We start from the raw sequence: 25,234 nt of genomic DNA, 5'->3' as shown, positions 1-25,234 counted from the left end.
GAGATCTTTGCCACTGAACACTTTTTCCAAGAATTCAAAAAAGGAATTTTGTACAACAGCTTAAATTTCAACAGTAAGAATGTGATGCTAAGGTGGTGTCAACATGCAAAATATACGTATACAAGCTAAATAAAAAGTGGTCTATGCATGATAAATAAAAAGTATTATCAGGTTTTCTCATAACATTGATATCACAGTTTAATTTTACATTGGACTACACGGCCTCGTCTGATAAGACATGTCTTTATTTCTTCTTGTATGTCTACTTATCTCTACCCTCCAGCTATAAAATAGCTTTTATACGTACGTGGTGAAATTAGCTACTGTTTGACGCTAAATTCTAAAACGCACTTTCTTCTACAGTCAAACGCCCATGCCAGACAAATTCCCTGCTTATTTTGTCTATCATTCCTTCAAGCCCCCAATTTTTTGCTTTGCCGGAGTGGCTGTGCGGTTTTAGGCGCTACAGTCTGGATCCGATCGACCGCTACGGTCGCAGGTTCGAATCCTGCCTCGGGCATGGATGTGTTTGATGTCCTTCGGTTAGTTAGGTTTAATTAGTTCTAAGTTCTAGGTGACTGATGACCTCAGAAGTTAAGTCGCATAGTGCTCAGAGCCATTTGAACGATTTTTCTTTTTTTTTTTTTTTTTTTTTACTTCGGCTAAAACGCTGTCGGCTTTTTTCTTCCGTGTTTTTCGCAGCACCTATGGTCGTCATATGTGCAATGCATAGCTTCATAAATTTTTTCTTCATATGTAAACGGTGTTTGACAACGAATTTTTTTTTCTTTCCGCATGCGAATGTGTCCTTTGCGTCTTCCTTGCTTTTACCAACTTGTGTGATGTTACTACGCAGGTAACAAAGTGTTTCACTTTCTCTCACATTATTACTCAGTGTTTACCCGTGTCCAGAGTTCTGCACTAACTAAGCCACTTTTACATTCTGTCTAGTACTTATTCCTATCAATTAGAAGATATTATTGAGCATGGAAGGTTTAATCAAACCAGTCTCTGGACTGAAGACTACAACAACAACAATATTGAGAAACCATGATTTGGCAAAAATGATTGTCTCTGGATTCAACTACGTCAAACAACACAAGTTAAACAGGAGTTCTGACAGCTCCAATTCTTTTCTGTACCGTTTCTAGCATAAAACTGTTGAACATCTTCATTTCTGTTAACTGTTGTTTACAAATTTTATTCATATATTGGTAAGTCATTGTTAAGTATTTGAAAATAAACTATACAGTAGACGATGCAGGGACCCAAGGAGGAAGCATTGTAAGGTCCTACAGATATCGAAATATGAGTTATGTAGTATTTGCACATAATGACTTCTATAGCACACACTAATAATGTCATAACTGTACTACGTATACCAGATCTAATCAACGCAGCATGAATAATAGTACAAGTGTAAGCATAAATACAGCTGTAATTCCTAATTACAAACGCTTACAAACAATACAAGAAATAGAAAACAGAAAGAAGTCGCCATTACTTGAAAGTGTAGAAAATAACATAACATCTAGATATCGTTACTTGTATTTTTCATTACGATTGCTGCCAGCAAGATTGCTTCACACCGGTAATCAGACATAATGATTTTAAAATTTTACATGAAAGCTGCGGACCCATTACTCATCAACCTGCAGCACTGTAATTATCACGAGAAATATAGGGTCTTCTCGTCAGTTCCATTAACATTCTCTCTTACTGTACTCAACATAGTCAAAGGTTTTGCGAATACTGCCTTTGTTAAGTGTAGAGACAGAATATATTCTTTTTTAACAATGGTAAAATGCTTATGAATCTCAACTGTCATTTTCGATCGTACATTGAAAGAATCTTGGCCCAAGGCTGCGACAGATTTTTTTGGGGCCACAACGTGTACGAGGATCTCATCACTGTACTGTCAGTAAGTAAATAAATATGGATTGACACTACATCGATGTGACGCTGTAGAAGAGATGTATTGCGCCACGGTAATGTGAAATTAAAGCACCTAATGTAATGGGTTGGATTCTAGATTTGCCACAAGAGTTCCTGAATCTGATTTTTGGAAGAATGCTTGAGGCACTCTCTTGGCAATTATTAACATACCATGAGTTAAGCTTTATTCATGTACTGATCATGAATGTTGTGCAGATGGTATTTTAATGTGTTTTATGCAAATTGTATTTGTGTATTTTTGTACAGTAGCACCTGAAAAATGAAATTGGTACTTCAAATCCGGACGAGCTCCAAAAATAATAAAGTAGCTGTTATAAGGACAGTGTGTTCTTCATATTCAAATCCATTAGGGCTTTAACTTGGCTTCTGAAGGTGACACTGGGTACCAGTTCTCACTATATCACAACATTTTTGCTGTGGGTCGTCAGTTTGCCAATAATGATATTCAGACACGAGGACACGTGCTATTAGCCGTGCGTCACTGCCTACCTTTCTGGCTACAGACATTATTACTCTGTTCAGCTGTGAGACATTTTTATTGTTTGTCTGACTGTCTGTTTATCAGACAGAAGTATGTTTGTGTATTGTTTGTTTGGGCTTCGCTCATAATGTTATTGGACCATATTTATTCGAACGTAGGTACAAGCGGAAACCGCCTGTTCTGATGCCGTGCAAGCCATCGGCGCAGGGCATCGATCCAGGGACCATGGGCTACGACGACCTGCCCGGCGCTCACGTGGCAGCGAGGCAGATGCGTGCAGCTGCGGCTCAGCACCCGCCGGAGGTGAGCGGCTCTGTGTACCTCCCACCATAGAAATATATTTCGTCCCTCTGAGTGAATATGACAGGTAATTATAGCTTAAAAATTTTTAATTTTATCTCAAGGACTGACATACAAATGCTAGGCACGTACATGTTATTGCTAAACGATGTTATTTCCACATTAGCTACTGGTAGAGCTTCGTGACAAAATGTCCCACGCATTCACGCAGCAGCGCTACCACAAGTTACAAGAAACGCTGTTGCACTAAACACACCATGATGGAAGAAAAATGCCAAAGGAAAAATAAGTGTTTCGGTGTAACACTGTCGCATACAGTCCACAATCTTGTTAGAGAGTCGAAGCAAAGTCATCAGACAAGTAACTGTGTTGATGGAAGTGCAGCTGATCAACTTGTGGTTGGTCAGTTCGTTAACGCGTTGCTAACGCGGTGAGTAGCGTGGAGGAAGTAGATATTAACTGCGAGCGGAAGAGCGGAGACCATTATGCTCGTTTAAGTACACGGAGGAACTTTCCAAAAGTTGATATACGCTCTACTTGCACACACATTATTTCACATTTTACTAGTGCTTCCCTAGCTCCCCTTCAAAACGACTTCACTACGCTATATCTTCGGATTCAACTCCAGATATCCTGTGTAGTATCTGAGACATGCTTACATCGCGCTTCTCCTTTTGTAGTCACCTACTGCATGTCTACATCTACACTACTGGCCATTAAAATTGATACACTAAGAAGAAATGCAAATGATAAACGGGTATTCATTGGACAAATATATTATTCTAGAGCTGGCATGTGATTACATTTTCAAGCAATTTGCGTGCGTAGATCCTGAGAAATCAGTACGCAGAACAACCACCTCTGGCCGTAATAACGGCCTTGATACTTCTGGGCATTGAGTCAAACAGAGCTTGGATGATGTGTACAGGTATAGCTGCCCATGCACCTTCAACACGATACCACAGTTCATCAAGAGTAGTGACTGGTGTATTGTGACGAGCCAGTTGCTCGGCCACCATTGACCAGACGTTTTCAATTCGTGAGAGATCTGGAGAATATACTGGCCAGGGCAGCAGTCCATCATTTTCTCTATCCAGAAAGGCCCGTACAGGACCAGCAACATGCGGTCGTGCATTATCCTGCTGAAATGTAGGGTTTCGCCTGGATCGAATAAAGGGTACAGCCACGGGACGTAACACATCAGAAATGTAACGTCCACTGTTCAAAGTGACGTCAATGCGAACAAGAGGTGTCCGAGACGTGTAACCACTGGCACCCCATACTATCACGCCGTGTGATACGCCAGTATGGCGATGACGAATACACTCTTCCAATGTGCGTTCACCGCGATGTCGCCAAACCCGGATGTGACCATCATGATCCTGTAAACAGATCCTGGGTACATCCGAAAACATGACGTTTTGCCGTTCGTGCACCCAGGTTCTTCGTTGAGTACACCATCGCAGGCGCTCCTGTCTGTGATGCAGCGTCAAGGGTAACCGCAGCCATGGTCTCCGAACTGATAGTCCGTGCTGCTGCAAACGTCGTCGAACTGTTCGTGCAGATGGTTGTTGTCTTGCAAACGTCTCCATCTGTTGACTCAGGGATCGAGACGTGGCTGCACGATCCGTTACAGTCATGAGGATAAGACGCCTGTCATATCGACTGCTACTGATACGAGGCCGTTGGGATCCAGCACGGCGTTCCGTATTACCCTCCTGAACCCACCGATTCCATATTCTGCTAACAGTCATTGGATCTCGACCAACGCGAGTAGCAGTGTCGCGATACGATAAGCCGCAATCGCGATAGGGTACAATCCGACCTTTCAACTAGTTCAACTGGCTCTGAGCACTAGGGGACTTAACATCTATGGTCATCAGTCCCCTGGAACTTTGAACTACTTAAACCTAACTAACCTAAGGACATCACACAACATCCAGTCATCACGAGGCAGAGACAATCCGACCTTTATCAAAGTCGGAAAAGTGATGGTACGCATTTCTCCTCCTTACACGAGGCATCACAACAACGTTTCACCAGACTACGCCTGTCAACTGGTGTTTGTGTATGAAAAGTCGGTTGGAAACTTTCCGCATGTCAGCACGTTGTAGATGTCGCCACCGGCGCCAACCTTGTGTGAATGCTCTGAATAGCTAATCATTTGCATATCACAGCATCTTCTTCCTCTCGGTTAAATTTCGCGTCCGTAGCACTTCATCTTCATGGTGTAGCAGTTTTAATGGTCAGTAGTGTACATATATACCATGTCCCTCCTAATAGTTATCGTGCGAATTTTTTCTAAGATTTCGAAACAAATCTGCACGCCGGACGAAGTGGCCGTGCGGTTAAAGGCGCTGCAGTCTGGAACCGCAAGACCGTTACGGTCGCAGGTTCGAATCCTGCCTCGGGCATGGATGTTTGTGATGTCCTTAGGTTAGTCAGGTTTAAGTAGTTCTAAGTTCTAGGGGACTAATGACCTCAGCAGTTGAGTCCCATAGTGCTCAGAGCCAAATCTGTATGTTCGTTTTTGTAATGTACAGCTGTACTCAGTGCAGACTAATGGTGCTCATCACTGCTTTCATGCAACGCCGAACGTCAACGGAAAGCATCCGTTTGTTTTCCTCTACAAATAGAATGATTTTTAAAGCAGAGTTTTGCGTGCGAACTCGATAGAGTGGTCTCAGATTATTCTGTTGCGATATTCGTTTTAGCGATATGAATTAACTGGAACAGTGAAACACGAAGAATGACCGGTCCTCCAGCAGCGACTTCGTAGCGCTGCCGTATGGCGACAGCAGTCAGTGCGGACCAGGGCAGTGCCGTCCTGCTGGAGTACAGGGCTACGTGTTCTATTTTTTCTTTTAATACAAATCGATAAAAATAATATCGCACTAGTCCAATTTGGGACCGCTGTGTCGAATGGGCTCGTAAAATTCCGCTTTAAAGATAATTTGTTTCTCACGGGAAGCAAACGCTCTTCGTCGACAATGGACGTCGTATGAAGGACGTGATTAGTACTATTTGTTTCGGCTGATTCCAGCTATCCTCCGCAAAAACGAAACTGCAGATACCTGCCAAAATTACAGAGAAGATAAGCCTGGCGATTCTTAGGAGAGACACGCTTTTTTACTCCTCGTGGCATTGCACAGCTTTCTGCGGAGATTGATGTCTGTACCGGTGTCAGTGACTTTCAGTCCGCCCCCGCTAGCTGAGTGACGCCGGCACGATAGCTCAGCGTGTTCGGTCAGAGGGTTAGCTGCCCTCTGTAATAAAAAAAACTGGGTCAATGGATCAACGACGAACAGAAACGGGTGTCTTGCGAGGTCCGCCCCGAGGATATGCAACGAACTGAAAAAAATACGAACAAAATGAGATAAAGAAAAAAGTGGTCAGCGTGACAGAAAGTCAATCCTAAGGGCCCGGGTTCGATTCCCGGCTGGGTCGGAGATTTTCTTCACTCAGGAACTGGGTGTTGTGTTGTCCTAATCATCATCATTTCTTCCCCATCAACGCGCATGTCGCCGAAGAGGCGTTAAATCGAAAGAATTGCACCCGGCGAACGGTCTACTCGACGTCACACTACCCTAGTCACACTACATTTTTTTTTAGTGATTTTCATATTTAATCCATTCCCATTTACAGCGGGGAAAAATTACTGTCCACATTCCCTCGCACGTGCCTTAGTCTCAAACCGTAGTAAGATACGATAAGATAAGAAACTCCAACATTATTAAAACCATTCATACAGGTGTACAACGATCACATGAAGTTAGATATCGAGCAGTGGTTTACCACGTACTCAAGTATAAGTCATTGCTTAAAGTCGGAATTAAAAGATAACTACGTATACCACGGCAAGGTATGAGACTTCTACGTAAATAAAATTACACAGGAAGGCGTAAAACAGATCCATAAAAATCAGACAAAGTTGTGGTAAAACCACGCAATCAGATATAAAATCATTAGGCCTACGTAGAATCGTACATGTTAGAGGTAAAGAATCATTGTTAGAGATTGCGTTAAAACTACTAGCAACAAAGTCCTGCACTACTCAACAAAGAGTCATATATTCATACACTTCGTAAATTATCGTACAACCACGTACGGTTTTTATCAAATGGCGGAAATCTATTGTTTTATCTTTCAAAAAGTGAGTGTAGAGCATATATCAGTAACAAATGATTAGGATATTAAAGTTACAGCATATTTCTCACAGAAATTTAAAACAGTGCTCCACATAAAATGTCTTCACGGTTATAAAACAGAAACTAGGTTCCCACAGAATATTGTGCATATAGCCAAAATACATCACTCTCATGAAGTTTCATGTGAGTGTAGACAGATAAGCTAAGCCGATCAATCAAATTCATGGCCACAAGAATGGATACGTATTTCATCAAGGAACGTGTTTGAAAGTTAGTCCTGTAAAGTTCAACGCTAATCTTACCCGATACCGAAATGTAGGAAACGCGGTAGAGTGGCGCGGAGAGGGGAGGGGGATAACGAAAATTATTTGAAATATGTATTTGTAATGCTTTTCACCGCATGTGCATTTCATCATTTTATAAGAAACTGAAAACGGAGACGGAAAAGGAAATATGTAAAATACGGTTACTGCTCGGTCTGAGGCGCTGCAGTCATGGACTGTGCAGCTGGTCCCGGCGGAGGTTCGAATCCTCCTTCGGGCATGGGTGTGTGTGTTTGTCCTTAGGATAATTTAGGTTAAGTAGTTTGTAAGCTTAGGCACTGATGACCTTAGCAGTTAAGTCCCATAAGATTTCACACACATTTGAACATTTTTTTTTAGTTACTGCTAGACGGAGCATTTGCGATAAGCGCCCCCTGTCCTAGCCTTCTTAATGCCTTCATCACTGCGACGTCTCTCTAAGCTGCATGTGGTTCTATCTCGCACTGTTTTATATGTGTTTTCACTAAAATGAACTAATGAATGATTGTCGTAATGGATGGTATTGCATAGCTTATGGTACGTAGCAATTTTCAGCAGTTATCTTTGTACTGTGGCACCGTATGGAAAGTACAAAGTACTTACTGTAGTTTTCTGTTTTATAGCATGAGAAAAAAAAAGATTTTGACTCGAAACTAGTTATCTTAAAGAAAATAAATATTCCAAAAATGGTTTGTAAGTAGGCTGTTTAGGTTTTTTTATTGGTAACGCCACCTCTGTATGAAAATCACTGGCTGTGCTGTGTGCAGTCTGTGGCTGCTTTGCATTGTTGTAATACTCGCCATTGTAGTGTTGGGCAGCTGGGCTGTTAACAGCGCGTAGCGTTGCGCAGTTGGAGGTGAGCCGCCAGCAGTGGTGGATGTGGGGAGAGAGATGGCGGAGTTTTGAAATTTGTCATGAACTGCTATATTTATATATGATGATATCAAGGTAAATACATTGTCTGTTCTCTATTAATATCTTTCATTTGCTAACTATCCCTATCAGTAGTTAGTGCCTTCCGTAGTTTGAATCTTTTATTTAGCTGGCAGTAGTGGCGCTCGCTGTATTGCAGTAGCTTGAATAGCGAAGATTTTTGTGGGTAAGTGATTTGTGAAAGGTATAGTTTAATGTTAGTCAGGGCCCATTCTTTTGTGGGGATTATTGAAAGTCAGATTGCGTTGCGCTAACCAAATATTGTGTGTCAGTTTAAGCACAGTCATTTATAATTGTTCAAAAGGGGACGTTTCATATGTCTCGACATACCAATAAAAAAACCTAAACAGCCTACTTACAGGTTCAAATGGCTCTGAGCACTAAGGGACTCAACTGCTGAGGTCATTAGTCCCCTAGAACTTAGAACTAGTTAAACCTAACTAACGTAAGGACATCACACACATCCATGCCCGAGGCAGGATTCGAACCTGCGACCGTAGCGGTCTCGCGGTTCCAGACTGCAGCGCCAGAACCACGCGGCCACTTCGTCCGGCCATTAATATTCCAAATTCGACGTTTTTTTTTTTTTGCAATTTTCTGTTCTGATTTTGTTCTGTAGTATCGGTTCCTCCAGCGTCTACACCACTTTTACAGAATGCTCTCATCAGTTTCATGTTTCAGTCGTCTTTCCTACTACTGATTTCATCATAACATTTCATTCTTCATCGCAGCAATACTCCTAAATATTTAAACGGCAGATCTATTACCGTTTTCAGAATGCAACCAGTAACCTTCTAATCGGATGCAATCAGTTTCTTTCCTTCTGTTATGTTTTTCATCTTAAGTTTATCCCAGGCATATTTAAAGAGCGTTGTCGCTTAGTACTTCGAGAGTAAAAACTATCTAAGAGTTTCTGCAGTACCGTATGACATTCCCCCAAACAGTAAACAGTCCGTATCGCTGGCCCAATCTAATGAACCGTTAATTTATAGTTGAAACGTTGGCGTTAGTATTATCATTCCCTGGGACGCACCACACTTAAATTTGATTTGCGTTGCACGTCATCGTCCATTACAATGTAGCACATATCTGTGACGGTACTCGGCGTGATCGCGTCTTGAAAAGCAACCAAGTCCTTCCACATTTCAACGTAGGCGGAGTATTTCCAAAATATTGAGCGTGGAAAATAACGAGTTGGGGTTTCTTTGAGAGAAAAAACATATCATCCAGGAACATCAGAGCAATAGAGGTTACAATGTACTTTCGGGTCCTGCTAAAGATCCATATTCGGTTTTCGTTCGATTTCGAGGCCTAAGAACTTAGATAACAAACCCGTTCATATTTTCGCATAAGGATCGAACACAGGGAACACTATTTTATACAGGTAGCAGAACGATATTTTCGACTTCTCAGTGTTGCAGTTGATCCTGCAATTCCAGTTTGGCCCAAATGTCTCTGAGCACTATGGGACTTAACACCTGTGGTCATCAGTCCCTTAGAACTTAGAACTACTCAAACCTAACTAACCTAAGAACATCACACACATCCATGCCCGTGGCAGGATTCGAACCTGCGACCGTAGCGGTCACGCGGTTCCAGACTGAAGCGCCTAGAACCGCACGGCCACACCGGCCGGCCAATTCCAGTTTCCTCAGAACTGTCACTCATTAATAAACGTTGAAGACTGATACAAGTTGCATCTGGAAAGTTCTGTGAATGGTCTCAGAAAATAAAGATAACTACAGTTACAAACAAAATATATTTACTGGCCTTCAAAAAAATCACAATTAGCTACAACGCAATTCTGTCATCTGTCATAAAACTATTGGCAACTGTCAACAAACTCTTCTTGTGGAATCGCTCGAAACACCGTGGTCACTTGCAACGTCTTTCTGAAATAATTTAAGGCGGGGGAAAAAAAAGTTTGCCGGTGCCAGAACCAGAGGATAAGGAGGGTGTAGAAGAACACTCATTTCGTGTTCAGCGAGTAAGACGAGCGCGCTGACGTTGCGTACATCTAACAACGCGTGACCTCGATTCTTCGAGCGAATCTGCAAGAAGAATCTGCTGACTGTTTACAACGGCTTTACAGCCGATGTCAGAAGTATTTTTCAGCTAATCACGTTTACTCTGAAGGCCAATAAGGATGACTCTTGTTTTCTTTATTCTACGAGAACATCCGGCGAACTTTTCAGACACATCTCATATCTTGCGGTTGCAATGGCACGGATATTCTCCGAAAATTTACACTGATTAAGAATACATTGAACATAGTCGATGTCCTCTTAAACCATGGATCCGTCGTGGCGAACCACATGGAGAGAACAATGGGATATCATATTACGGTATATGATTTCGGTATTAATTTGTGTTGTACTTTAACAAGTGTAGCAGTCCAAGTGCTGATACTTTCGGCAATTTGCTGAACTTCTAGGCGCTAATAACTACTGCGTATTGTTGCTTCTGGACTATACTCACATTTGAAAAGAGAGATTCTGAAGTCTCCTTCCCCATTATTCTCCAAACCGAGCTTGGTTTCTGCCTCTAATGACTTATAACAAAAAAAGAACAGTCTAAATATAGACTGATTTTCGTTAGATTACGAAAGAAGTTAGTTTTGTGATTATTTAGTTTCTTATGGCATACTTGTTCATCGAGCAGTCCACAGCTGAACTGCCGGATCATAGTGTTTCATAGGACACTATGAACCAGCACTACACATGTGGACTGTACGATCAAGTTAGTATTGTTTGTATTTGCCTAATGACTCCATCGCCAACGAAACATCAGTCTTTTATCCTCTTTAATAGGCGTAACTATCATATCAAGATAATGCTGTAATACTATGGTTGGAACTTAAATAGTGGCAACTACTTATTCACAACCGATACAAAAGAGTTACGTGTTTGCACTTGTTACTGTCCTTCAAAGTAGTCACGAGTGCTGGAACAGTTCTGAAGCAAATGCCACGAATTGGTTCCTTCATCTTCGAAATCAAATCAAAGTCACAAGGACTTAAGTCCAGGGAGTACGGTGGATGGTACAGTACTTCCCAGTCCCATCGACCGAACAGAGCTGCCACCGCTTACGCTGTATGCGCCCGCGCATTGTCGAGCAAAATGATGGGTGGGTTGCACTGAAAGTGTCGCCGCTTCCTTCGCAAAGCTGGTCGCAGGCGATGCTCCAGAAACGAACAGTAACACTGTGCATTGACGGTCTGCCGTGGAGGAACCTAATGCATTGGGATAACACCATCACAGTCTTACACGATAATCACCATAACTTTAGACCGCTCCATTCGACCATTAACAGAACAGGCTCTGCTACCGGTATACTACGCCTTCCACATCGCTAGCAACGGATTTTACACAGCTCTGGTGACTACTTTAAAGGAGAGTAACAGGTGCAAACACATGTATCGGTTGTGAATAAATAGTTGCCACTGTTTAAGTTCCAACCCTCTTAGTGTTTTCCTTCCTCTCATAGTCCTGTGACTTTCAGTGATGGAAAATTCCTCTTGTGTTATTGACGCACATCATCCATACAAAAGTTCGGAGACTCATTTTATTCGTTGCGTGCAAGGGACGTCATTACAGTAACTGCGTTGGAAGCGTCAATGAACAACTCAAAACAACGGAAGTGCATTCCACCAGTCAGTTGTCAGCAGTCAGTGTTACGTAGTGGACGTGAGGCCTCACTGATTCAACGTTAATGTGTCACAAATCGCACTGGAGCAACATCTCAAAATTAAATGTTCTTTTCCAGAATGCTTTGAAGAAGCGAAACATGTTTGGAGAGTTTTTTCTGCACACTTTGACTCCCGAAAAAAAAGAGCAACGCGTGCACATCTGCGGTTGCATGACTGAAGTGCAAAACATGCGCGATTCTTTCTAGAAAAATTCATCACGTGTGACGGACTTCGTATCGTAAATACAAACCTACCACGAAACGATAAAAGGCAGAATTTCACATAAAGGTCCAGCGCTTTGACGACATAACCAACAGTGAAGCCAATACAACGCGATAGATAAACAGTATCCCAAAAAAGGATCTTTCTGAGGGTTCCCCATTATTAGGAGCACGTTCCGTGCGTTGTACTCAGATGGGCGGAACTTGTAATATTAAAACCGCCATCTTAACTTTTCTCTATTTTCTTACTAATTTTTTGACTTACGGGGGCACATCCTCCAGTGGCTCTTTGTTCTCTGTAAATTGCCAAAATGTGTCTTCTTACAATTTCATGGCCATGTTTCAAACCTACAAATAAGATAACTAGGACGATGATTTAAAGTCTCATCGACAGTGTGGTGTAGTTGTGTCATAGTGAGTGGTTCAGACGTTTCCAATTACTCTCATACATATTAACAGGCGACATATAATAAAGTTTGTACTGCTATCGAACACTTAGGTGTAGCGGAGTTCACTATACGTCAAGTTTAACGGAGAATAAAGTATTGTTAGCCACTGGGAAATGTGGCAGCAGTTGGGCTTAGAAAGACGGTATGTTACAATTTCACTTTGCCTGTCCACTAGATGATACAGTTCTGTAGAAAACGTTCCTAGGCTCGTCTGATGGTAGACGTATTACACCAGAGACACCGCTTGCTTTGGGCACGCGGCAGTGTGTCTTACGACGCGAGACGGTGAGAGCACGCGGAGGAGAGGTGCCCACGGTGAAATTGTTTTAAATCGGTTATTTATGAGCTCATTAGCGGGGCAGGTGCGCGCGCGGTCGGCGGGCAGCTGCAGCGGCCGAGCGCTATGGCACCTGCCGAGAAATCTGTGCCTCCGCCCGCGGCCGCGGCCGTGGCCGCCTCTGCCTCCCTCACCTGCCGCTGCGCCGTCACAGCCGATCGCGGCGGGGCGGGCATTCCAGCGCGGTTCCAGGACAGCCTCCCGCCTGCACCTGCCCGGGGAGCTGGAGAACTGGAGCCGCCCGCCGCTCCGCTCCGCGCCGCGCCGACTGGATTACTAATGAGGCTGAGGGCAGCGCGCCCATCCCGAACGCAATTACCGCCATCCGCTGTTTAACGACGTCGTGAACGAGTGCCTGCCCGTAGCCCCCAGCAGTACTTGGCTTACCGCTGTTCCGGGCCCGTCCCTTGTTACCGCCGGACGCGCTACTACTGCCTTACATGCTACACTGACCATCCTCACAATTGTCCGATTCCTTAACTTCCGTTCGATACAATAGGTAAGAGCTGGAAACCAGCGAGGAAGTCTCAAAAACCTGTGTATTTCTTCGCGTAGCGACCCCGGTCACGGAAATTGACGATGGTTGCAGAAGCAGTGTCTGACCACGTGCCTAACCATATCCACAACCAGTGACGCCTATCGGCTGAGGATGAAATGGCGGAAGGACGGTGTAGTTGTGCCTTCTGAGGCCTGTTTCGACGGAGTACGTCGCCATCACTACCAACAAATTGACGTTCATTATTGGACAACAATCTCCTACAACTTTTCCCACACGCTAGAGTTATCAGTCGTCACTATCCTCGTTCCTTCTGCACGTTTTCTGATGTCTTCCACCCATCTTCTATTAGGTCGTTGGCTCAGACTTTTCTAATCCCTTGGAATCCAGCAAGGACGTTCTTTGGTTCACCTATCACCCATTCACCTGGCTACATCACCAGTGCCTCCATATCATTTTCTTTACTGAGGTATTTACTTGTTTTCAAGTCGCTCATCCACGTACCTTTTTCCTTTGCACTCGAGCGACTCTTATGTTTTTTAGTATCTTTCGTATTAAAAGTTCGCCGGCCGGAGTGGCCGAGCGGTTCTAGGCGCTACTGTCTGGAGCCGCGCGACCGCTACGGTCGCAGGTTCGAATCCTGCTTCGGGCATGGATGTGCATGATGTCCTTAGGTTAGTTAGGCTACTTTAACTAGAGGACTGATGACCACAGCAGTTAAGTCCCACAGTGCTCAGAGCCATTTGTACTAAAAGTTCTGTCTTGCGCCATCAGTCAAAATTTTTGATAAATGCAGGCTTACAACTTTCCGTTGCAGACATAGACGATAACTAGTCGTCAATCTCTATTCAATTTATTAAAATCAATCAATACCAAATTTGCTCCTCTGTATGAATAGAAGACAGTCGTTTATTACTTTGCGGTTTAGAACCTGGAAACTTTCTTGAGGTTGTTAGTCCTGATACGGTTTCCTATCTGACTGACTCATTCAAAGCAGCATTTCTTACTTTTTTTGGTCATTCATCGTCTGACTAGTTCGATGGGACACGCCGCACATCCTAGTCTTTTACGTTAACCTCTTCATCTCAGAGTAGCACTGGAACCGAGCATTCTCAATTATTTTTTGAATGTCTTCAGTCTCCTCCCGGATTCTACGCTTTACAACTTCCTGTAGTCCCAAGACACGCTCGGACGTCAGTGCGTGTTAGTTCGCCGCTTCCCATACGGGGAGATACACCGGCTCCCGATCGAAACCGCTCCACAGATTCGAGGGGCGTGAGTCGGCCAGCCTCGATTTGATTTATAGGTGATTTCACACATATGTCTAGGTGAATACCGGGCAGGTAATGAAGTCGCGCCTCCATTCGCTAACATTCAGAACTTTCGAATTATTTCACATGAATAACACTACCGCAGACAGGTGGGGTATACATACTCCGTCCCGAGAGGGGGATTTCGGGATGGCGACAGATAGGGTCTCCGGCCACTACCTTAATCAGCAGTATACAATCCATTAACAACAGTGGCGACATTGCGCAGATGTGGTACAAAGGCACGAGAATGACAAGAAGCAGTTCCCTCTAGTACCATGGAAGTTATTTCCTGTTATCGTAACACTTGTCCTATCATCCAGTCCGTTCTTCTGGCCAATGTTTCCCGTACGTTTCCTTTCTTTGCCGATTCTGCGAAGTACTTCCTCACTATCCGTGTTAAATTTAATAGAAGCTGTAACGCTTAAATTAATTGACGAGTTTTTCAGTGTGGGCAGGAAAATAACTGATGACGACCGATGTAGAGAGGGTATAAATTTCATGCTGGCCACACTCAGAATAGAACTAATGTGACCATTATTGTCCAGGGCGCAAAAAGTTAGACACTAGCCTTGGAGCCGCCGACTTCAAAACCTGGTAGAAACGTCCCTGTAGGATAGCCACAGGGTCGACTCAACTTGCTATAAAACTGAGTACGGGGAATAATATTTCCCGCGGATGAAAGGCGGCTTGGCCGAAGGACTCGCCATCCTCTCCTCACTAATGCTGCGGCGAACCTAACACTGTACTCTACTGGCATTTCGGTCAGAAGCCCGCTGAGCGCCAGACACGTAACATTATATCAAGAAGTTAAGTGTTTGGATGTCCTTCTGGAATGGAGCCTCCTACGGAAGTGAAACATGGACGACGAGCAATTCAGACATGACACAATTAGAAGTTTTGAAATGTAGAGCTATAGAAGAAAACTAATGATTAAATTGGCAAGTCGGCTCATTAATGAAAAGGTACTGAATGTAACTGGGGAGAAAATAAATTTGACGACTTGACTGTAATGAGGTTTCTGTTCACAGAACACTTCCTGAAATAGCGAAGTGTGTAGGGTAAAAATTTCGGAAGGGGACCAAGGCTTCACTACCGCTAGCAGATTTTAACGGACATAGGTCGCAGAAGTTACTCAGAGTAGTTACTCAAAGTAGACTAATATGGAGAGCTCCATTAAACAAGTTGTGGCTTGCACTTTGCCCGCTCACCACTTCCACTAACAAATGAAAACCAGTGAAACTGACACCATATCGTGTTGCCTCCAAATTACCTGACTCGATATTACTCGCAGGTGTGATTGAAGCACTTTGAACGTTGGTTAATCGATGCTAACCATGTGATGTAGGTGAACAGAATGTGCAATACCACAGCTCAGATTTCACTCTTTATATGTTACATATTCCACATTCAAGATTCGCAAAGCAACAAAGAACGAATATTATGTACTGAAATAGGGAGGATAGAGTCCACTAGTGTCAATTTCAGTTTCACATGAAATCAAGAATAATTTAGAAACCAAGTTACAAAAATATAGTCAATGAATCCGTTATAAGGTTCAGACGAGCAAGAGAGAGAGGTCCTAGCAGTGAGCAGCAACATTGGCGCATGATGGCGCTTTAAGTAGCTTGCAGGCCGTAGCACCTCTCCGTCTTTTGCTCATGGATGCTGGCGGTTGTGCATGAGGTCCTATGTGATGGACACGGACGCTGCCAGTTGACTGCTCCTCGGCACCTACGAAAGCGACGCTAAGTGACCCATCTGGCTCCTATTTAAAATGTCGGTTCGTGCAAGCAAACACCGTTGCCACCATAGACGGGCGTTCCTACAAATGGCCGAGTCTGTCTTAGAAGCGAGTTCAGAGAGAACACTCCAGATCTGTTAGGCTGTCATTGCTTGGCATCTCCTCACCGCTAACTGTCTCTCAGGAATGTATCCCTGGGCTCCTGCATCTGGCGTTCTTCTTCATACCAAGGAGCCTCTCTAACGGCAAACACTATCCTGGTAACTGTCAGTTAAAGCTTGAAAGGCTATCATCATTTGGGTCGTCGTTCCACGTCGACGTGGGGTCGGCCATGCTACTACGAATTTACTAGTGTTAGTTGGCCCTTCCTGTCGCCACCCCGAACCCCCACGGACGGAATTGGTGTACCTCAGCTGTCTGCATCTAGTGTAAGCCATGAAATAGAGCGAACGGATTCAAATGTCTGCGAGTCGTGTAACTGAGGCAGAACTTGGGGACCAGCCCGGTATTCACCTAGCGGGATGTGGAAAACCGCCTGAAAGCCACATCCAGGCTGACCAACGTGCCGGCCCTCGTCGTTAATCCGCCTGGCGGATTCGATCTGTGGCCGGCACTCCTACCCGAGTCCAAGAAGCAGTGCATCAGCGCTCTCGGCTACCCTGGCGGTTAGATAAGACTTGAAAGATGTTGCCTTAAAATTATCTAGGTCGAAACTTACTCCTGTAGAGAGGGAATTATGTTAAGCAGTTTCTGTTTCACTCTCGTCTCGGGGACACACATAAAATCGGAATGCATTATTTTTTTTTTTTCCTTTCATTTCTAGCTCAATATCTTCATAAATATGTAGTGTTGCACAGTCTTCAGACTTAAAACAACAAGAACAAAAACTTCTTTTCGTTTTGGATTTATACGGAAATTGTTATGAAACTGAAGTCTGAATCGCAGTAGGTAATCGAATGTAGCGCGAACACTGAAACGCGCATGCGCACCGACTTCCGGCGTGCCTTACTCGTCAAATGACGCCATTTGCGTTGGTACTGCCGCAGTGTGCTGTTTACAGTGTCTGTTCAAAATGTTCAAAATAATTGATCAGACCGCCGGCTGTGAAGTACGGTTAGTGATTCGTTATTGACAGCAAGGATGAGTGTGTGACGCCATGGAGATGAGCGACAGCAAAAGGCGTAGTGGGTGACATCCTTCGAGGACGCACGGGGGAACGTCCACGATGAACCGCGATCACGCCGACCATCAGCAATATCAGAAGATTTTGTCAAAGCCGGACAAAAAGATTCGCGAAGACCGGCGACTAAAAATTTCCACTTTAGCATTGAAACTTCCCAACGTGGGTCTAACAACTTTGTACAAAATTGTCTCCGAAAATTCGCAAGTCCGCAAAGTGGGTGGACTCTGGCTCCCAAGGCTACTTAGTGAGAAACATAAAATGGGAAGATTGGCTTGTGCTGTTGAATTTTTGGACCATTTTCATAAGGAAGGTCATCAGTTTTTAGACAACAATGGCGCAGGGGACGAGATACGGGTTTCTCACATGAGCCGAGAGTCTAAAAGTCAATCAGTGGAATGTCATCACACCAAATCACCAGTCAAAGTGAAGGAAAAGCAGAGAATCTTAACGCGGAAGGTTACGGCAAATGTGTTTTGGATAAACATAGAGACTTTTAATTAGAGTTCATGCAGTAAGAGACAACAATAAACGCAGCCACATACTGCGTTACCCTGACTCATCTTCGGCTTGCAATACAGGCAAAACAGAAGAAGTGAAGTGGCCTTCTGAGGTCTGAAGTTTGGTTGCTTCATGGCAATGCAAGACCTCATTCTGCCTTGCACTCCCCAAATCTGATCATATCTTTTGGATGGGATCAGATTGTCCATCCACTGTACAGTCCAGACTGAGCGCCGAGTGATTTTCACTTGTTTCGCTACCTAAAGGGATTCCTCAGGGGCGGAAGAAATAGTAAAAGACTGGTTATCGTCAGAGGCGGCAGACGACTAAGACTTAAGGATACAGAAACTGTAAAATGTTATGAAAAATCTTTAAACAGACGTGGTAACTATGTAGGAAAATAGAGTAACGACTGAGGAATTAAATAAAAACAGTTTTTTATTAAAAACTCTGTGGTAGTTTGTGTTATATAAGAAGTCATACCGCACTTTTCGAGTAACCCTCGGAAGCTGTACACCTACAATGTTTCAGTTTTATTTGTTTATCTTTCACTCTTCGCTACTATTCGGGATGATTGCCCCATACTCAGTCAAACTTACAGGCTTGAATTCGTTTCTCTTCTGATTTAACTCTCTACAACGTTCTCTAGTAAGTTAATGAGTGTCACCTTAACACATGTTCTGTCATCCTGTCACTTCACCTTGTTAGTATTTTCCATATGTACTATTCTTCGCTGATTCTGCGAAGAACCTCCTCCTTCCTTATCGATCCATCCAATTTTCGGCATTCTTCAGTAGCACCACATCTCAAACGCTCCGATTTCTTTCTTTTCTGGTTTTCCCGCTGCGCATGATTCATTGCCATGCAATGCTTTACAATATCAGTAATTTCTTCCTCAAGTCTGGGTCTATGTTTGATGCTAATGGACTTCTTTTGGCCAGAAGTGCCCTCTTTTCTGTGCTAGGTGCTTTTTATATCCTTCTTGCTTCGTCCGTCCTGGACTATTTTCCTTCCACGACAGCAGAATTCCTTGATTTCGTCTCATTCTTAATCAAAAATTCTGATGTTAAGCTTCTTGCTGTTCTTATTTATGCTTCTTACCATTACTTTTACCTGTTTCCGGTTGATTGCCAGTTCATTTTCTGTCCTCATTAGACTGTTCATTCAATTCATTAGGTCCTGTTGTTGTTCTTCACTTTTGGTGTGGCTAGCAATTCCTTCGGCGTATCTGGTATTGATATCCATTCATCCTGAATTTTAACCCCACTCTTAATCCTTTCCTTCACTTCCGTCAGCCGGCCGGAGTGGCCGAGCGGTTCTAGGCGCTATAGTCTGGAACCGCTCCGGTCGCAGGTTCGAATCCTGCCTCGGGCATGGATGTGTGTGATGTCCTTAGGTTAAGTTAGGTTTAAGTAGTTCTAAGTCTAGGGGGCTGATGACCGCAAATGTTAAGCTCCATAGTGCTCAGAGCCAAATGAACCTTTTTTTTCTTTCTTTTTTTTTTTGTATGGGCACTTAGTTCTTGGTTTACCTATTTTACAATCCCCTCTTGATCCTAGCACATGCTGTTGGTGCATATAGCTTACATGAAATTTTTTTTAATGTGGAGCATCTTGCACCATTTTACATTGTGGAACATTTTTCGAGGTAGGCAAAGCCTATGAACCTGTCTTGATTTTTATTCCATTATCAACCACAACGTCAGGGGCTACCTCCGAAGTGGCTTTGCAGTTTATAAGTAGTCTAACGCTATTTACTGAATTATCAGACCAGTTTGTTGTTTTGCTTGATTAGTATTCGATGATGATACTTGTCATTCGTAATAACTTCATTAAATATTTTCTCCATTGTGGAGAAGTATTAAGCGGCATGTAGTTTTCAGTGTCATGTATGCTGTTTTTTCTTGTCATGTGGAATAATTAAACATTTTCCTTTTCTAGGGTATAATCGTCCTTTGTAGTAATTCCCGAAATAGTTCAACGAGTTACTTTTCATCTTTTTTAAACTGCAGGTTAATGACAACCCCGGACAATCATCATATCAAGGTGTCTTTCCCTCCGAGATGGGTCGCAATTGTGATCTCTTCTGTCTTGCTTCTCCTTCTTTATGTCAGAAGACATCGAATAGCATTGTTTTTAATTGCCTTTCTCTGTTATTAGGGTACATGGAGTAAGTTTATGTGGTGAACAAGTAACATAGGCTTTTCGTAGAGTAAGCCTCTCTCAATCCCTTCCTTCCGTACTTCCATCTTCTTCTCTCTCTCTCTCTCTCACACACACACACACACACACACACACACACACACACACACACACACGCGCGCGGTTCCTGAGTCGACAACAGAAGAAACAAATCTTCTGAAGGGGTCTGAAAACCAGCATTTACACATTCGGGATGTTTTGAACGGAATGGGTCCCGTTACTGTCCTTAGAGTCACATACGAACTACGCAGCAGTCTCGATTTATTTTACAAGACAAGTGTTTTATGTAGTCGGATATCGTAAAGCGTCAGCTCGAGTGAACTGAGAGCAGCAATAAAATCTTCATTATCGAAGCTTCAGCAACAAACATTTAATTCTAGGGTTCGTTTATTTTCTTTCCAGTTCTCTGTCAGCCTGTCCCTAGTGCGTCGTGATTCGTTAAAATTATTTTTCGAGAAGCACTAAAATATCTGGACAACACTGGCCGACATCTTCCGGCTTCCATAACAGTGCTCCTTTGTCTAGATGACTTTATATTATTCCAGTCATTACAATCGTTATTAGTGGAGGAGCGCAGGTTGTGTGTGTGTGTGCGCGCGCGCGCGTCTGTGAGTTTGTGTGTGTGCGTGTGTGTGTGTGTGTGTGTGTGTGTGTGTGTGTGTGTGAGAGAGAGTGTGAGTGGGCGGGCCATATTGCTGTATGTCTGTGCATGCGTGTGTGTATAAAGAGGCAATTTAAGCGGGTTGGTAGTTGTATAGTTGCCCGCTTACGTTACTTATATTGGCCCTACTATATTTGCTGTAAAAATCAGCAACCAAATGAGCAAAACAAACTTAATTTCTTGAGCAGTTTCTGACATCTAGAGATCATCAGAGTTTAGAACTGACGTATCCAAAATATTACTGTAGTTAAAACTGTAATTGCATACTATATGTATCAGCAGTGATGGCGCTGTGAACCCCTGATCAGATTCAAAGAATAGTAATGGGTGACACGCCGCATGGGTAAAAGCATTAAGATGGCGAGAGCCGGTCACCTGTTTCTCAAAGGGTAGCTGGAAGCCCACGTTACTGTCTGGAAAGCTTATTCCACATCATAGATTCTGCTCTACCATTCTTCACTGTCGTCAGTATACATGAACGGTACATGTGCCCCTCCGGATAATGGAATACAAACGGTGAACTGTCGGAGCACTAGGTCTGTTTTCTCATTTTCAAGTGTCATATTGGCCTAACCATTGAACAAGGATAGCTGTATTGACTGAAATTCGCATAGTAACATACAGTCGACACTGGAGACAGCTGAACAGAACAAATTGGCCATTTCCGAGTAGGACTCCCGCTCTGAAGTTTCCATACAAACTTGATTATGTATACAGATAGGAGTAATAATTTCGTGTGGCTGAACAGCCTGGTGCCAGTTCTATTCGACGCCACATCGGCGACGTAAGTGTCCCTAATATACACTAGTTGTCCAAATGGGGAAATGGGACTTACAGTTTAAGGCTGAATCTGAGTGTGTTATTTCTGGTGTTTCTTTACAACATTGAGAGGTGATGGATTGATTAAACATAAGACTGAAAAATCCGTTTTCCTTGTAAGCACAGTACTTATAGATCACCAGATCCAACATATATTCACATAGTTTTTGATGAGTAAGTTTTAGAGTGTCAAAATACGTGACATATATGGCAATATTTTTCAGCTGCATTGATTTATTAGTACAGCTTCAATTATTTCTGAAGCTGAAGGATCGTGGACATTAGTATTTGACAAAGATATCTCAGCAGAGGGACTAACAGATAGTTCGATAAAAATGACAAAAACATTTTTCTTCATGTAATATAATTACAAGTTGATATTAGAATTTTTTCCGGTATTGTAAAACCTCGCTGCATGACAAATTTCGTGCTTATATATCAATGAGAAGTACCTTATAGATTTTGTTGAGTGAGTTAGTGAGTATAAAAACACGTGACACAAATAGCCATACTTTTTGACTCTACTGACATGGAAGCTTCAACTTTTTACGCCGTCAAGAGACTATAGACCGTAATATCTGATCTAAATTTCAACTTATACAACTACGTTTCTGAGAGAAAGAGTTCTTAACAGTTGGACAGAGAGACTGACAACACAAGGAACCTATAAGGTTTCCGGTGTTTGCTAACTAAGTTACGGAACACACATAACGAGATATTATCAAAGAAAAGCATTTATTTACAATGGTCGTAACAGCATTTCAGAATGCATTTAAAAGCTATGACCTAATAGTGACAATCATCGTACTGTGTAAATACAAAAGCTGCAAGTGGTGACATAAAGTTCCTGTTGTTCTGTTAGCATAATTATTTATATATCGTTTTCTTGTGTCATAGGAAAATGAGAGATGACCTGTTGAAGAGGATTGTACTGAATTTATTACAATGTGTCTTCCTGACATAGACTTGAAATATCCTACGGGTGTTAGGTAAACTTACATCAGGGTGGCTACGAGTTTATTAAAACCTCACTACCCTTGACTTGGAGCCCAAAGTCTGAACCACTCCAACCTCTCTCTAGGTGCTGCCGATACAGGTGACGTTGTGGGGGTGTGTGGAATGCGGTGCGAAGTCACCGTTTTAGGAATGAAAATTACCGCAGACCTATCGTATATTTTGTAAAATTTCTGGGAGACGTCACAAGATGTCTGGTAAGTCATTAATAATGTATGCTGTTGAACACCAAATGGTGAAATGAGTAATAATCGCAATGAAAAATCATAAATGACAGTTGTTGTATGATCTACAAATTCCGAAATAATTCTCTCAAAGACTGTTCAAATTCACCAACACTACTGAAAACACCAGATTGTAAATGTTAAAGGGCAATTTTAAGCGTATGGACAAGGTAATTACTCATAGGAAACTCGAATAACTTTCATGAAGAAGAATCAAATTGCCTCCAAATCCGCTGTGATGAAAATTAAAACGGCTGACAGAGATAATTGTTTCAATTTTTATTTTAAATCATCAATAGTCGTAGATCCAGATAACAGTCGCATATGGATGACTTAAGATTAAAGATTTTATATTATGCTCTGAAGAATTCGTTTTAGTAAATTAAGAGTGAATTAGAGCAATAAACACTGGACACTGACACTTCTGTTCCAGATGATCGACATGAAGCCGAATGTTGTCTACCCAAATGGCTATAGGGGTCCTGAGGAGCCAACGGTATTCATCTGTTCAGATCCCTACAGCAAAGAAGAACTGTACAACCCCGTCTACCAGGAGCTGTCGCCAGGTATATTTAAGCACTTGAAGCCACCGCTTGCTGCAGCGAGAGTTTAACTGATGAATACCTCATCATGACCATTCAACCTTTACAACCACGCATGGATTGCTATGGTCTTTCAGTCAATTTCTGCTTTGTGAAGCTCTTGCAGATTTTTATATTTAAATGTTACCAATCCTTCCTCACTTTGTTATAGGTATTCAGTGTTGTAATTTTTCCTTCCTCTTAGAATGAGTTTGAAACACCAACACCAGAACCGTAATGTTGTTAACATTGGCCGCGATCTTCCTCAGTTGCTCTTCAGTTAGGTTTGTCTAGTGGACAAGGACAAATATTGTCTGCCGTTTGCAACTAACTTTTGCAAAAGAGGAAAATACTGGTTCCTACCTACAGGATATAATGTGAACTGTATCTGCAATAATTGTGACATAACGGAAATATCTTTCAGCCAGAGATAATATCTGCAGTGGTAGTAACAGTGGTCGTTCGTGCCCATCAAATGTCGTTCCTTACTTCAGTAGAAGAAGTTATTCTATACAGTGTTTCAGTGACTCAGCTACACAATCATGAGTCCGGTGTCAACATGGATGATCTGGCATTCAACCACTGATAGTGGGAGTCCAGATGGAACACCCAGAACTAAAAACATCAGTGTGTATTGAGAATAACAGAGCCCATGGAGAAGACCGCTAAACACCATTAAAGAGAAGATTTCTACTGCCACCCTTCAAACACATTCACTGGATATAATTAATAAACTTTAGGAGGCTAAAAGAAAAATCAGATTCAGATCTCTCGAAATGTAGATTTTGTGTCGCTTCTCCTATATATCTTCACCAGGAGACTGCGACAAAATTATAGCAAACACTAAGAATAACTACTATCTAAAAAACTGTAAGTCACAAGTTATTTGCATTTCAATTTAGTTCTTCCCGTGTTTTCTCTATTTGTCTCAAATTTATCTGTCGCGCCTGGAATAGTAAATAAGTGACAAAACATGCGTGATTGAGCTCCCTATTTGCAGCCTTTACTCATCACGGCTTTTGTTTTTTTTCTCTTCATAATTGCTAGTTGCAAGGATAATGAATATGATTAAATTTCGTTCTGGGTCTTCCGCTGATTATTCAAATCGATTTTAGGCTGCCGACACCCATTAAAGCATTTAACATGTAAATTTGGCTGCTTCCTCATATTTATAAAGGAGCAACTTCAAATAATAACCTTTTATTAGGTTATGCACCACCGATCTGTCCTTTTGTTTGAGAATTACATGTCCGTATTTCTGTCAGCTGTCTCATTCCATCGCAAGGACACACTAAATTAGCAAATTTATTTAATTTCTGTAAATATTTTCAGCACTTCGATGTGTAAAGCATTTCGTATGACTATTTCGAACCCGAGATGGGAATGCAGTGTTTCTTCCTTATTGTTCAATCTGTACGTCGAAGAAGCAATGGTGACAATAAAAGATTAGTTCGACGGTTGGATTAAAATTAAAGATAAAGGAATAATAACGATAAATTTCACCTGTGACCTTACTGTCTTTAGTGAAAGGACCTTTGAGTGGATTGGGCAATCTATTCAGTCTATACAGCCAAAGACTAAACCGCAGATAAACGAATGCAGAGATGGAACTAACGATTAACTAAACTAAAACTGTAGGCTACGAAGTAGGTGGAGTTAAGGATTCTGCTATCTTGAAAGCAAAAAGC

The 25,234-nt window shown here is 42.5% G+C and overlaps 1 protein-coding gene across 2 annotated transcripts in view; it reads left to right on the top strand.

The window, feature by feature from the left end:
• The window catches only part of LOC124612570 (uncharacterized protein C6orf132 homolog), a 284,388-nt gene that overhangs the window by 235,837 nt on the left and 23,317 nt on the right, over positions 1-25,234 (top strand). For both annotated transcript variants that reach the window (XM_047140854.1, XM_047140855.1), the window contains 2 exons: positions 2,596-2,740; positions 23,399-23,531. In XM_047140854.1, coding sequence (XP_046996810.1) covers positions 2,596-2,740; positions 23,399-23,531 — 278 coding nt within the window. The remainder of the gene's footprint in view (positions 1-2,595; positions 2,741-23,398; positions 23,532-25,234) is intronic.

The sequence above is a fragment of the Schistocerca americana genome, chromosome 4 (genome assembly GCF_021461395.2).
Source record: "Schistocerca americana isolate TAMUIC-IGC-003095 chromosome 4, iqSchAmer2.1, whole genome shotgun sequence".
In the NCBI taxonomy this organism is placed as follows: Eukaryota; Metazoa; Arthropoda; class Insecta; order Orthoptera; family Acrididae; genus Schistocerca; species Schistocerca americana.
Note: the sequence above shows the minus strand (reverse complement) of the source record. Positions and strands in the feature narration are given on the sequence as shown.